Source organism: Polyodon spathula, chromosome 18, assembly GCF_017654505.1.
Source record: "Polyodon spathula isolate WHYD16114869_AA chromosome 18, ASM1765450v1, whole genome shotgun sequence".
NCBI classification, from domain to species: domain Eukaryota; kingdom Metazoa; phylum Chordata; class Actinopteri; order Acipenseriformes; family Polyodontidae; genus Polyodon; species Polyodon spathula.
Genome location: NC_054551.1, coordinates 1,964,143 through 1,978,939, shown reverse-complemented (window position 1 = coordinate 1,978,939; position 14,797 = coordinate 1,964,143). Strand labels below are relative to the sequence as shown.

General features: G+C 37.3%; 1 protein-coding gene across 1 annotated transcript in view; it reads right to left on the bottom strand.

Annotated features, from left to right (window-relative positions):
- Window positions 1–59: 59 nt before the first annotated feature.
- Window positions 60–14,797, bottom strand: part of LOC121330948 (3-phosphoinositide-dependent protein kinase 1-like) — a 16,323-nt gene continuing 1,585 nt past the window's right edge. Inside the window, exons 2-14 of the mRNA XM_041277955.1 lie at window positions 9,256–9,558; window positions 7,997–8,039; window positions 7,443–7,580; window positions 6,949–7,093; window positions 6,667–6,764; window positions 6,405–6,480; window positions 6,215–6,283; window positions 4,920–5,016; window positions 4,480–4,653; window positions 3,853–4,070; window positions 3,502–3,559; window positions 2,865–3,017; window positions 60–2,156 (exon numbers count right to left, since the gene is read on the bottom strand). Of these exons, the coding sequence (XP_041133889.1) occupies window positions 2,043–2,156; window positions 2,865–3,017; window positions 3,502–3,559; window positions 3,853–4,070; window positions 4,480–4,653; window positions 4,920–5,016; window positions 6,215–6,283; window positions 6,405–6,480; window positions 6,667–6,764; window positions 6,949–7,093; window positions 7,443–7,580; window positions 7,997–8,039; window positions 9,256–9,558 (1,686 nt within the window). The 3' untranslated portion in view covers window positions 60–2,042. The remainder of the gene's footprint in view (window positions 2,157–2,864; window positions 3,018–3,501; window positions 3,560–3,852; window positions 4,071–4,479; window positions 4,654–4,919; window positions 5,017–6,214; window positions 6,284–6,404; window positions 6,481–6,666; window positions 6,765–6,948; window positions 7,094–7,442; window positions 7,581–7,996; window positions 8,040–9,255; window positions 9,559–14,797) is intronic.

The following is a 14,797-nucleotide window of genomic DNA, read 5'->3' as shown; positions in this document are numbered from 1 at the left end:
TGGAGGAATGAACAGAAGAGGAGTATCTCAGGAAAACGGGAATAAAATCAACAGAGCCATTTTTATTGTATGCCTAGACCCCTACATGCTTTTATTACAGGACTATTAAGCATTACGTGGAAAAATCATCATTCAATAACTACACCTAACCACAAATACCAGAAAGAGAATGAACAGATTCATTAAATTATGAGAAATATGATTAAAATCACTGACCAAATAGAACATATATATATAATAAAGCGAGAGAAAAAACAAGTTGTAAAATATCATAGTTTACAATAATTATTCACATTCAAAGGCTTTACATCAATACATACACAACATGGCCCCTGAACATGACTTCAATCCAAATATAATAATTCATATATTAGAACTTAAATAACACAGAATGGACTAGCGGCTAAAAATAGCCGGCAAATAACCTTATACAAGAATAAAAATACAAAAAGTGTGTATCCTAATATCATTGCATTACTTGCTTCGGATTTGAATTATACGTTGTCTGTACATCACAGTTCTAGTCGGCTACAAAACCAGGTAGAGTATTAAACACACACTGTAACCGACTTGCCAACCTGATTTAAAAAAAAAAAAAGAAATAAAACAAACTGTACTATAGCAAGAGAATGAAACTCTTCCTGCACTTGCTAATCTTAATAGACAGATACAGCAATTTCTACTGCTTAGAATTCACGGCTTCTGCAGACATCCAAACACGTGGACTACATAATCTGCGGCTGCTTCTATAAAACACAAGTCACACAGAAATTCACGGCAGACTGACTGGCTTGCAAGAACATTGCAGCCGGAGACTCTTCGTGGAGGCTTAAAATAGAGCGTGGGCTAAAACAGGGTTTGTGGTGATGCACAGAACAATGAAAAGCACTAGAATGCAAATCCTTGATTAAACGTGAAAATAGGAATTGCCTTATTTATTAGCCCACTTCAGCACTGTATTGCACCAATAAACATTTTTTTTCGATTAGTCTACTTTTGACAACTACTTTCTCTGCTTGCCTGTTCGTATAGATTTTGAAGAAGTAGTACACATGTGTTAAGCCCGTGCTATCTATACAGGTCTGTATTGATTGTAATGTTGTTTTGTGGATAAAGAACACGGTAAAGAATATAATAATAATAATAATAATAATAATAAAAGCATATCCTTATTATTGGTCTCAACTTGAGAACTACAATTCTCCCAGTGTAGTTTTAAAAGACATATACAAAAAAAAAAAAAAAAAAACTCAAACAAATGTGTCCAAAATGTACTGTTGTACATACAGGAAACTTCTACAAGTTTCACTGTTCCTGTGATTGGAGACCTATTTCACCTTGCCACTTCCTGATAATATACATCTATTCCATTTACAGTAATGCCTGCCCAGAACGCACACTTTGCACAGAGATCAATGTTATATTTAAGTACCACTGTAAACCTGCAATCAATTCTAGATTTAGAATGAAACAAGGGTGTCATGGACAAGTGCAAGCAGCAGATCTTGAGTAAGCTTCCACGCCCCCCGCAAAAACAATGTTAGCGTTAGCAAGAACTTTAAAAAGGCTCCTAACAAACACAGTTTAGATAAAATTTTAAAAAGTCACAGAAATATTTGAGAGAGAGAGAGAGACCCTTGTGACTACAGGGCTCCTGCTGTACATTGTTTGGGAGGTGTGTACGTGTGGATTCATTTACCGAAGCTGCTAAAAACACATAAGTGGAATCTTTTTGTATTCTGTAGCAGTAGTGTAGAGCAGAAGTGCACAAAAGCAAGACCCTCAAATCGCACAGGACGATATGCATGTGAAGCTGCAACAAAAGCACGCAGAACAAGCAAAGAAACCCTGAATTCCATTATTGGAGAGAGAGAGGAAGAAAAAATTCAGAAGACAGCCTTCCTAAACGGATGTTAAAATGCCTGTGTTCCAGGCCATTGTGGTGGACGGCTTCCTTTCTTCGCTCCGTGACCGCTCTCTATCTGGAAACGAGGTCTGGCAAGACAGAAGTGAGTAGAGGTGGACCCTTCCTTTTCATGCCACTAGACGGCAGCATTCTGGTGCCTGTGGTAAATCTTCCGCCACACCTCCTGGATCTTCTTGCACCACCTGTCTGCATTCCCGCTGGGGTCCATTAGGTAATATGTCCTGTTGGGCTACAAGCAAAAAAACACCACATTAACTACTATCAAGTGCTTTTTAAATTGTAACACCTGGTTTATTTTACAGTTAACCCTTTGTGGTCCTTGTCGGATCAGGTCTGACATTAAAATTTTCCCTTTCCAGTCACATGTCAGATCCTGTCCGACATCAAAAAGACGTAAAGCACAGGTCAAGTCGTTTTTTTGTCTGGAAAAAGCAGAAAAAACCTTTCAATGGACGAGTGACCGATAGGAGCCAAATGAAGCCGAAAAATTGCATTATTGAGGAGTTTGGCGATAAAACCAGTGATCAGGAGAGGATTTATCAGTAAGCACGTCTATAAAGAGGTATGTGAAAAATACAGCGAACAAGGGGTGGTGCTTGGCTACAAATAAAGTACTGATAAATTGGACCTGACGCGCATGACAAGTGCCGAATAAATAGACTGCAAAAGGTTAATGCATCATCCTTGAGGTTCTAAGTATAAATCTTTCCTTCCCAATCACTTGATCTTAAATTACCGAACAGAAGATAGCAACATCATTTACAGTCCCCCCCTTCGGGGGCAGCAGTTTTCCCACCTTATTCGAGTAACACCATGTGACATGCATGCATATAATTGTGTCTATATCATACTCCGTGGGGTTTTCTAGATGTGCATTTTATGCAAAATTGGGAATTTTGTTTTTGGAAAGAAATCTTATATATATAAAGCCACTTACTGTATGAACAAAAAATGTTTTGAAATTCTTGGCTTCTGGGCGCAGCTCTGGAGACCACGGAATCTCCCCTTTCAGAACTTTGTTGACAGGATCCACGTAGTAGAGGTGGGGTCCTTCAGTGAGAAGCAGCTGGCGTCGACGTGCGAACAGTCCCTAAACGAGACAAACCTGGGTTCAAACAAAGCATCAACCTTGACTCTTTCAAACCTGTGAAACAGAGTCTTTTCGAAACGGCAGTCCTGGACTAGGGTGTGCCGCTACATCATTTTGACAGGTCCTATTACATGCAACTTAATTGTAGTGGGGTTACTTTGTGCTGAGCAGGGACACTTAAAGTAATAGTTGGAAATGCAGTAGATGTAACATTTTATTTTTTGTTCCCAATAGATTAGTTATTCAAAACTTTTCATATTGCTACTCATTTTTTACGTCTAACCTATCAGAGGCGTACAGCAGAGAGATAAGGGCAGGAACAGGCAAATTATGCAAAATATACAAAACAGACACTTGATTGCAGCAATAATAACCAGTCCTGCTAGATGGCGCTGTTCTACTTTGAATGGCAAAATGAGTGATACTGCTTAGACATCACTTTTGGACATACTACACCGTTGCATTTCTGTAAACTTTTACTTACCTTCCTTTTGTCCACTGGACCCATCTTGAGTATTAAATTATTTTCTACAAATTGGTGCCTGTATATAAAAAAAAAAAAAAGTTTAAAAAAGGGAATATGTTAAACAAGACTCGCGAAACTGTCAATGGAATTGAAAATAACCATTACCTTGAAAACATTTAGCTATAGAATAAAAATATGGCCAGCGGCTACAACCCAAGATAGTACACCCTTAGTATCTGCATTAAGCGAACATTTTTAGCAAGGAGATTTAACAGGGGCACGTTTGTTGGAATGTTTATTTTTGCTCCTGTTGTCGATCTCTAATAACAACCAGGGAACTTGTTGCAGTTCACTTTAAATACTCTTTACCATTGATTTCCACCTGTCTGCTTCTCAAGCAAAAGCTGTTTCTCTTCATCAGAAAACTGCAGGTCCAGTTCGAAGGAGTTGTTATCCAGGTCGTGGATATACTGCTCAATGTTACTGCTTGATCTTTTCGGTGGCTCCGACTCTGGGACGGCCAGTGACTGTGAAGAGCTGGATTGGGCTACCTGCATGCTGCCAAACTGGCTCAGAAGGTCATCGTACTAAAACAAACATGCAAAAGCAGTATGAGATTCTGGAAGCACTGTAGGACATCCGCTTCTTGACAATTTGAAAAACTAAAAGTATTGCGCGATTACTAACTTCTCTCTCTACACTTATTTTCCCAAATAAAAGCTATACTACTTGTCATCATTACCCACAACAGGGGTGACTAGATTACTGTACACTTCCCTGTTCTGATTAATTAGCAAGGGTGTTTATTCTTTTATAGCTGTGGATGACGGTCAGAAACACAAATGCTGCTGATGGAGGTTCCTTCTTATCCCCAGATTATAATATTCTCAATCTCATTTGGCTACAGTACAGATTACAAGGATTTTATTATTAATATTTATTTTTAACAGGGTTACTATTGTCTTATGGGCTGCATAAAGTGTAAGACGCACTCACATTTCCATAGCAATCCTCGTCGTCTTCAGACATAGCTGGTAAATAGGGCGTAAGTTTTGGTGCGGTTTCAAGGTGAAGATTGTTCCATGTGATGGATTCGAAGAAAGAATGGGCTTTGAGAGGTTCGTAGCCCCCCATCTCATCACATCCTATACGTTTTGAGGGTTCCAAAGACTATATAAAAAAAAAGTGTATAATTACAGAGAGAGATTATATATATATATATATATATATATAAATGTTAAGGCGTGTTCTGTACAAGGTAAAGCTTCCTAGTGATGCATTTGACAACTGCAGAAATGTAAATGTAAAAAAATAGCATAAATCATAAGACTCTACCTATAGTTAATAACAGCATCAAATCCACGAACATTTCTTCTTACGCATGCTTATGATTCGTTTAAAATTGTAAATACAATTTTATAAAAAGCATAATTTACCAAAAGCTGTTCCACAAGATCCTTTGCTTTAGGGAAGAATTTTTCTGGAAATTCATACTCCAGTTTAATAATCTTCTGGAATATAAGGTATTCATTTCTGAAAATAAACAAACAAATAAATGAATAAACAAATAAATAAATAAAACGCGCATAAGCAGCTTTCCTTGGATACACCACTGCAAATTCAACGCTTCCTCTCACAACTCTGACAAATTACAGCAGAGCAAGAAGGTTTGAGGTTTTGTTTAAATTAATAAAACAAAGTCTAAAAACAATCCAAAATGTAGACAAGTAAAAAAAAAAAAAAAAAGAAAAAACCATCTATTATTTGGTATATAAAACTCCGCATTATAGGACGTGGAGTTTTTTATATTGGTTCATAGAATCTTAACGTCATAGAGGTTATTATTTACAATAATACTTCCGAATGATTTAAAAGACATTAGCTGAACTCAAACCACAAAGCGGTATGAAATTCAATATGTTAAAGTAACAATTCAGCAGCTTTAATTCGACTTTATGAAGCAAAATTAGTAAATCCTACAGAGTGATGCAAAACTTTTGGGCCACAGCTGTATATAAAATGTACTCCCTCAATGCTGCTACACAAGCAGTAATTATGAAGTAGAGCTCAGTGGTGATAATCTGGGTCTGTAACACCAGCTGTAAGGGCCGTGTTCATGGAAATAAAGGATGAATAAAACGTCTCCAGCTCATGCTTTCTTAATTATCCCAACTGCAAATTCACATAGTCCACCAATACGATAGCAATTTCTCGGTCGCTCCATACAGAATGGTAAGGACCAACACATGTTCCCCCTATACTTTTTTAAAATGACCCAAATGATCCGGTTTTGTTCGCATTTACTGTATAATGTACAATAAATAACCCACCTTCTGTGCATTTTATTTGCACTTTAAAAACGTGTTAATCTGCCAGTTACACTTTAACCATGTAACAAGCCAGGCATGTGACTGGCTTTCTTTAACTCTCCAGGCGTTGGTTACACAAACAAGCAGTAAACATCACAGCTTTTACTTCCTGTTATTTTGCAAGGTGTTTTTGTTCACCTGTCTCTCTTCCCTGAACAACAGCCACCTAGGGCAAGGTACAGAGCTGCACTGTTGACAAAAACAAATGTGTAGATTGCCCTTAACTCTTTGGTGCCTTGCCTTTCTTTTTCCTTTCAAACATGTTGCAGCTTAGTTTTATCCTAGGTAGAAACTTCCCTTAAGTTATTATACAACATAAGCAGATAAAAAAACACATTTTGTTAACAATTGTGGTCACTTACCCTGCTCTAAATGGTGGTAATCCAGCCACCAGCTGGTAGATTATACAACCGAGAGCCCAAAGGTCAGAGCTACATTAAAAAGAAATGCACAAAACTGTTAAATTCACTCCCAGCCCCCTCTTCAACTCCACCACCAAGAAGCAAATAAAAGTAGAACAATATTAATTTAGTAATGACAAGTATGCATTACCTTTTGCAAGCAGATTTCTCTGTCAGCAGTTCTGGAGAAACATACTGTGCTGTTCCTACAAAAGAATTTGCCCTTGCTGCAGAAAAAACAAAAAAACAAAAAAAACAATTGTCTTTTACAAGGCAGAGTTTGTGCAGAAGTATCACTTAGATGGTAGTTTTACTCAAGACTACGAAATGCAAAAAAAAATTAGCATTCAATGGATTTACTGTGGTTCCCAATCTTTTTTTGTGTATTCTGTCTACATAAAATGCACCCACACCTTGTTTGCTATCTGAAGGTAATTGTTTTGCTGTTCCAAAATCTGTAATTTGAATGTGCATCTCCTCATTTAGTAAAATGTTCTCTGGTTTCAGGTCCCTAAAAGAAAAAAAAAAAAATTAAAACATTATTTGAAAATGTTAATGAACTATCGATTCACATTTAAAAAAGAAAAAAAAAAGATTTACACATATTTATGATGAAACAAAAGTTTAATTAACATAACAATCCATAGCAAATGACTTTTTAGGCTACTTTAAGAAAGTTCAGGCTTAAACATTACCTGTGAATAATCCCCTTCTGGTGTAAATATTCTAGCGCGCAAACAATTTCAGCAGCGTAGAACCTTGTACAGGTCTCGTCAAACGAGCCTATTTTGCGAATGTATTTTAGGAGCTCCCCATTTTTAGCATAACTAAGACCAAAGTCTTATATTCAGAGTTAAGGAAAACACTTTATTGAAGTATAACTAAGCATCATTTGTAGGTAACATGCAAAATGTTGACACAGTACACCCACACAAGACAGAAAAAAACATCAAATGAAAAAAACAAAACAAAAACGCACTCAAATAGGCAAATAAATTATAATTTCATATATATTTTTAAAAGGCATACACATTAGTGTGCTCCAGTCGGGTATTATCACCTTCCACATTATTAATGCTAGTTAAATTGAATGCGTTAATGTTCATGGCATGGCCCCCACTGCTGATCTAGCCACATTTTATAAACAAATGAATTTAGAGGAAATACATCTCTTTATCTGAAAGGATACACAGCTTTTCGTCATCTTGAAACGTGAAGTAAAGTTTTACAAAGAAAGGATGATCCAGATGAGACATGACATCTCTCTCTCTCTTCACGTACTGTGCCTTGTTCTCCTTCATGATATGACGTTTTTCCAGAATTTTAACTAAAAAAAATAAGTTCCGAAAAATGTTTCTGCCTAAACATGATGAAAATATGTTGATCTTATTTCATACCAGAAGGCAAAGCAGGGAATTAAAAAAAAAAAAAAGTGAGATCCTGATAGAGTAAATAAAAGAAATAAGTAATGTATAACCTACCAAGGACTGCCCTGGTATTCAAATTACAATTAACACAATCGAAAACATTGCAACGTTTTACACAGTTACCACCATATACGGTACCTTCCTAACTTCACAAACGGAACTAGTGCAAATATCTTCATTTTAAACTAAAAATGGTTTCAAGATTTGCAAGTTTAAAAAACAAGACGCAGAACCCGACCGCTTCCAGTTACACCAGTAGCCATTTCACTTCAGCAGCTTGAACACTAACGCTTCAGAAATAAAGATTACTACTTACTTGCATATTCCTTCCCTGTGGATTGTTCCCTTGCCAATACAACCTAGATAAAAATAAAACACAAATTATCCTAAACATAGCTTACAGTTCCTTTGGAACAATAATGGCTTTAGGTTAATGGTGTATTATTAATCCCTACATTAAACTAATATGAAAATTTAAAGAAAAAAAAAAAATCAAGAGAAGCCATTACAACTCTGGCACTTTCTGTATAGAAACTGGGCATGCGCTTCCTCAACACAGTTGTTGATGCTTTAGTTTGCATTGCTACATTTTTGTAATATACAGAAATAAGCAGTTTTGGCTGTGCAAGCTTTGTACTCATGTTGGTGTTTCTGCAGCATGTAAACAGTAACCGGCGTACGCTTCAAACGTACAGATGAAATCAACCGTTGTGAAAAAAATTTCTCCAGACACGAAACAGTACAACCACAAAGACCTAAACAATTTGTCAGTGAGGCTCATCCTCCAGGTGCTGTCCAACCTGATCTTGACTAAAGATAGGATCACTCATATAGTACCAGATAGCGTATTCAATGAATCATCTACACTATCATTACTGATACTATGATCAAAGACTAGTGTTTCAGCAATCAATCTTTATAGGGACAGTAATATGGAGATTTGGTTTGGTCATACATCATGACTTCAGTATGAAGTCATGGAATAGTATATAATATATTTAAAAATATATATATAATATATATATATATATATATATATATATATATATATATACACACACACACACACACACACACACACACACACACACGTGTGTGCGTATTGTGCACGCACTGTTTATTGTGAGACCAACATCACTGATGTGACAGCAACTTAGAGATATCAACCAAATTATCTCTGCCATGGAAAGCAAGGAGGCCAGGTGTTCAGGTGTGCACACTGTGGCAGGGAAGACTTTCCTGTGGCTTTATGCAAGGAAAATAAAAATGAGCTTTTACACTTGCTCCAAAACATGACCCCTAGAGCTTTCTTACTAGGTCTGCACAAGGTAACCTTCTTTGGAAGACGTGTGACTATTTGTATGCTTTCTGATAAGTTGCTTTGAAGAAACACCCTTAAAAGAAGGTTAAACATGACTGCAAAACTAAAATTGATGTTTTTTGTTGACAGCATTTTTACAGGAAACACCTGTTTGTATAGGGTACAGTAACAAACCTTAAATACGTAAAAACTAATAATAATAAAAAACACCTTCGACATTATCTACAAAAAATAAAAAATAAGACAAAACTTACGGTCGAGAATGAACCTTCCCCTAAAATTTTCCCAAATCTAAAATCTTCAGGCCTTTTTTTCCGTGGCTGCAGATGCTGGCGTATTGATTGTTGCCGCTGTTCTGAACTTTGTTCGGAGGTTTGAGACGTGGACCTCGTTTCGGCTGCCGTGCCTTCCATAGTGGACCCGTGGCTGCTGCTGTTGCTGCTGCTGCTCACGCCTGCTATAGCAAGCGGCGATCTGGAATCAGACTGATTTCTTACCATTGATGGAGATAAGCAGGAACAAATAACACCACTGGACTGAATGGGAACAGCATCATACTGCAAGATAAGAAAAAAAAGTGGAGGCTAAAATATTGCTCCCTCCTCAATCAACAGCTGCTACATAATCACTTAAAACTGTAGAGGAAAATAACAGTAAAAAACAGTATTTGATAACCAAACAAATATTATTGACTATGAACAGGATCAAATATGCTGAATCCGCTTGCCAAACATGGAGTCCCCTTTAAATTTATTTTCAGGAATTTCAAATTTCCATCAAAAAACCAGGAAGATCTTTACCTTTGAATTGTCGTTAATGTATTTTGATCAGCTTTTGCAGTTATAAACTTTAATAAGCTTTTGAATAAAAGGAAATCATACGCTTGGTTAAGAATCACACCTCGGCGTGAAAGTTTATATAAACAGAGTTGTAATCGCTAGTAAATAAGCAACATACGTATTGGTACTTTCCAAACACCTGCTGTAGCGGCCATTGTTCTGGCATTGCAACAACAATTGCTATCAAACCACTGAAACCATCCGAGTTAGCCCCTGAAAAGTCATGCATGTCAAAACAGGTTTCAGTATAAAACAATACGGCAATTCACTTTGTAAAACACATTCAGCAAATCATCACGCCCTCGTTTTCTGCAAACCATATACAGTACTGTCCGTCACTTAACAGGAAAATGCTATAGATCAAGCTACAGGAAGAATACCTGGAACAGCCCCTCACAGGTACCTAGGAGCAGTTGTGAAGATGTACTTGGAGTGTGAGTGTGGCATGCTACAGTACATCCTGGCCGCTGGGGTTCAGTCAGTAACACCTTTTTTTAAATTATATTTTTTAGGCAAAAAAAACCCCCAAAAACATGCCGTTTACTATTTAGGATGGACCCAGTTAAGGCGAATGCACCCTTTTCACAATGCACGGTGTAGCACATTTAACAGTACTCCAAGAGGCATTAAACTATTAAAAAATAAAGCCCTTTCTGGGATGTGGAAGACCCGCCCCCCCCTTGGGTACTAATCCAGTATTAATGAGTCATTCCCTGCATCTGTATGGTGGATTTAACTAAATTACCTAGCAGTAAAAGAAGCTTATACCAGTATACAAAACTACCTTGAGAACAACAAACCAAATGTAATGCTGTTTTGAGCCAACAGCTTTCCATCACATAATGCATTTAAAAAAAGTTCCTACACAAATGACAATTTAACATATACTCCCCCTTCATAATAAGGTGTTTCACCCTCTGTATGGAAGCTGCACAGCACAGCAATAGTAGTAGCTGTAGTAAACATGCTTATAGAATTAGTGCAATTATGTCCCTGAAATCCCCATTGGGTTGTGCAGAAAAACAGAATTAATATTACCAGAAACATCCCACATATACAAAGTGGCTGTAAGAAAGAAAGCCCTTGCTGGCTGAACACCTGCGTGCTTGTTGACTCATATAGTGCGTAAAGTAAAATGAGAACTAACAGCAGGGTTTCCAAAAAGCTGCAGGACAAACAAGCACATGGTTATTTTTATATGCCAATACATTTTCAAAGTAAATATTTGGTAGTAATCTTTTTAATTACATAATGAACAACAACAAAGAATCAATACTAGGAGACGTGCTCGTAATAACCCTTGCTGATTAACTTCCTCTGCACACACATACACAGCAACGCGGACAGTGGCTGAGTCTGAAACACAACAAAGTTTGGTAACTGATCGTTTTGCACAGAAAGGCATATCTGTCCCCCCCATCCCATCTTTCTCTTTCAGTTACTCAGCCTAGTTCTGTATTTCAAAGGATTTTTCTAACCATTAGCCTTTGTTCTATTATAAAAGGTAGCTTCTATATATAGAAGTAGCTTTTTCTGTTAAATTATAAATCTTAATCTCAAAGGTTGCAAGACCTCTCCTTTAAATAGAAGAGAGAGCAAGAGAGAGCGAAGAGAGAAAGAGTAAAAACATGTCTAATAAATTGGTTTCAAATAAAACTTTAAAAAGTGCATGTGGACCAGTGATCAGACCGTTGGTCATCAGTCAGTGTGGAAGTGGACCAAGCCCAGGCTATGACCCGTCACAGAATGGGAGCAATGTGCAAAGGCAAGTCTGGGTCTTGGCATTGACAACAAGCTCCAAGATCAAAGTCCACAATTTCATGTTAACATCACTTTCATTCTTTCTCTTCATCTTATAACTTTCCATTTTAAAATCTGTGCACAGTCTTCATTTTTCCATTTGAAAACACATGGGCAAATTCCACAGACACCTCGTTATAAAACCCATCTCTTAAGCACTTTGTCAGGCTCCTGTTTATTTTTTATTCTACTACTGTAATCATAGGAGCCGAGCTGGGGAGAGGCACTAATCAGCTTTAGAAAAACAGAAAGCCTAACAATTTCCTATCACAAAAGTGACAAAGACCATCTGTAAACGGTACTATTGCTGGCAATAAAATCATATCACCTTGAATGCATAAACAAGCATACGACAGGAGTAAAGCCCTGGAAAGTTCATACACAAGGTCATTCAGCTACTAAACAAATAACAGCGTAGATCAGATGCTGTACTAAGTGAAAGCATTTTATGAATGGATTAGGTCATTGTGGTTTCCTGATCTGACATGCCTGTGTGAATAAGCCCAGCTCTCATTATCCCTTTAATGCACAGCTCTTGGGTAGCTACTTTTGATTTAAAAAAAAAAAAAAAAAAGTTTCTTATTATTAATATATCCGTGGTTTAGATACTTCTCTATGTGGCCTCTAAACCGCAATACTAGGATGCATGTACCTTTTAATGTTCTGTACAGATAGTGAGTGAGCTATAAAAGGCACATTTTTTGAGCAACAAGCAATAGGATGCCCCTTCTTTTACACCAGCAATTGCTGAACAACCCGCATCAGTACTAGTACAGCATTACAATAAAACAGCTTATTTTCTGTGCATTGCTGATGTGCAATTCGTTACAAAAGCTACCTTTTGCACACAGCGTGTAAATATTCTTGCAGACACTCGTGTAAATAAGCGATAACTAGAGGGCTCTTTTTGAGTGAATGAAGAGAACAGTCTTGAGCGTGGCTAAAATCAGAAGACAAAAGCCAAGGGAGAGTTTTGTATGGAGGAACACTGGAAGCTTCTTTTAAATTATAGTTATTATAGATTATAAGTGGCTCATAAACACACCTACCCGAGAGACATGTCTTTCACGGTGCTGACACAGTTCAAAACACCAACAGTACAGCCAGGTTTACTTGAAAAACCTTTTGTAGATTTTAAATACACAATTATACCACATACATTTACCTTTTTGCAATTACCTTTTTGTAAAACTGGAAGGGAGGGCACTATGTACACATGAAGCAAAGGGATGACTGCAGTGTATTCATTCACACCTACCATGGTTCCAGCATGGTTTTGACTTACAGTCACTGCCTGCTCCTGACCCAGATTTAGCCTGTGCAAGATCAGTGACTCACTGAAACGGAAACAAACTGATCTGGTCTTATGCCAGCCTTTCCCAGCACTTGTATCAAAGCAGGGAATTAGGATGAAGCAGAACAACGGTGTTATGTAACTCCCACAATGTTACTGGGGCGCTCCAAAGCACTTTAATTCAAAATGAGTGGACCACCAACGTTCTTTTCTCTTACATAATGAGAACTACAGTAGAACTAGACAACCTTGCTTTAAGTAGGCAGGACAACAGGCTAGAACCTTTTCACAGAAGAGCACCGTGTAAAGAAGCAACCAATCAGCATACAGGCCTAGTTCTGTCACTAAAACTGAAGGAGAATTTGTTGAGGTTATCGTGCAAAAACTAGGTCTGTTTTAGAACTAGAAATGGAACTTTATCTCACAATGTGATTGGTTAAAATGCCCGAGAGTGATGCTCCTGGTCGTACTACTGTAAAAATGCTGAAATTTAACAGCAGACGCCTTCTAACAGAACCAGCTCATAGCCCCAAGCTGCTTTTTAAAGAAAAGTGATCCGCAGAACAGACAAAACCATGGCAACTCTGCATCAACAGAGCTGAAAATATAGCATACAACAATACTGTAGGTACAGCAGCACACAATTATTATGCAGATAAACAGTTGCAACCTGTTTTTAAATCGACGTTTTAATCAGTTTAGCTACAATAGGATGCGATCAGATAATGTAATAAGGCAGTAGTTTGCAGTAGACTGCTTGATAGCACCAAATACATCTAAAATCAGAAGAAAATCACCACTGAAGAAAATGAAATGTCTATCCAGCAGGCGCACCTTGAGCAGATCACAGAATCTAGGTCTGCTTCCTCATGCATCTCTGCAGTTTAACGGTGTGAAGTTCTTTGGCTAGATGTGCCTTTTATACAATTCAGACGCAGTCAAATAAAATGCATGCTTTGACTACCATATCATAAGACAGTAATAACATTTAGAACAGCAAATAACCTTCCTTCAAGGTTATTTTTAAAATCTATTGTTCTGCGTATATACACAACATGTAGCCTAATTATATTTTAGTACTAAGGCTTTTATGAACTATAAAATAACACATCAAAACATGCAATTACCCCAAATTGTTTAAAAAAAAAAAAAAAAATCTCATGTGCGTAACAAATCAGTCATTTTGCAGTCTGACCTGTGAACTCTCGCAAATGCAATTCTGAACCTTGCTTTCACACTACTGGAAATGTGTGCCATACATCTTGGCATTGACTTTCACTGTTTTATAGCAACTAAAGCCTGATGTTGTGTAAGAGATATTTAAAACAAACAAACAAACAGAAAAAGACATGGAGAAAACTGTCAGACCATTCTCAAAAATTCAACTTAAATGTGTGCTGAACAAAGTAAGCAAATGATGCCTCTAATTTATGTTAAACTGTTTAAATTACTCAGACAGCAACATCATAAAACCACCACAAGAGTTTCATCAAAATGAGACTCAACTGCGTTCGGGGTGTCCTAATTGGTGAGGCAATGAACCAATAGAAGCGTGGCATATGTCATTTAGCAGAAATGAACTGTTTCAATTGGCTACTGGTTACCGAAGAGGATTGAGGTTGGGGCAGCAAAGACAGATTATTGCCAAGCTCCACCTATTTTGTACACAATTGAACCGATTTTACTCAATTCTGTCTACAGTTAACTGAACGGTTGTAGATGCACTTTCTGGGCCCATGTTGTGACATTTAGCTATTGAACGATAAAAAGAAAGACAGTTTACTGTACATGCTCAAATTGACCGGAATAAAAACAAGAACATTTAAGATAATGATCAAAAAGAGTGGTCACTGAAACTAGACC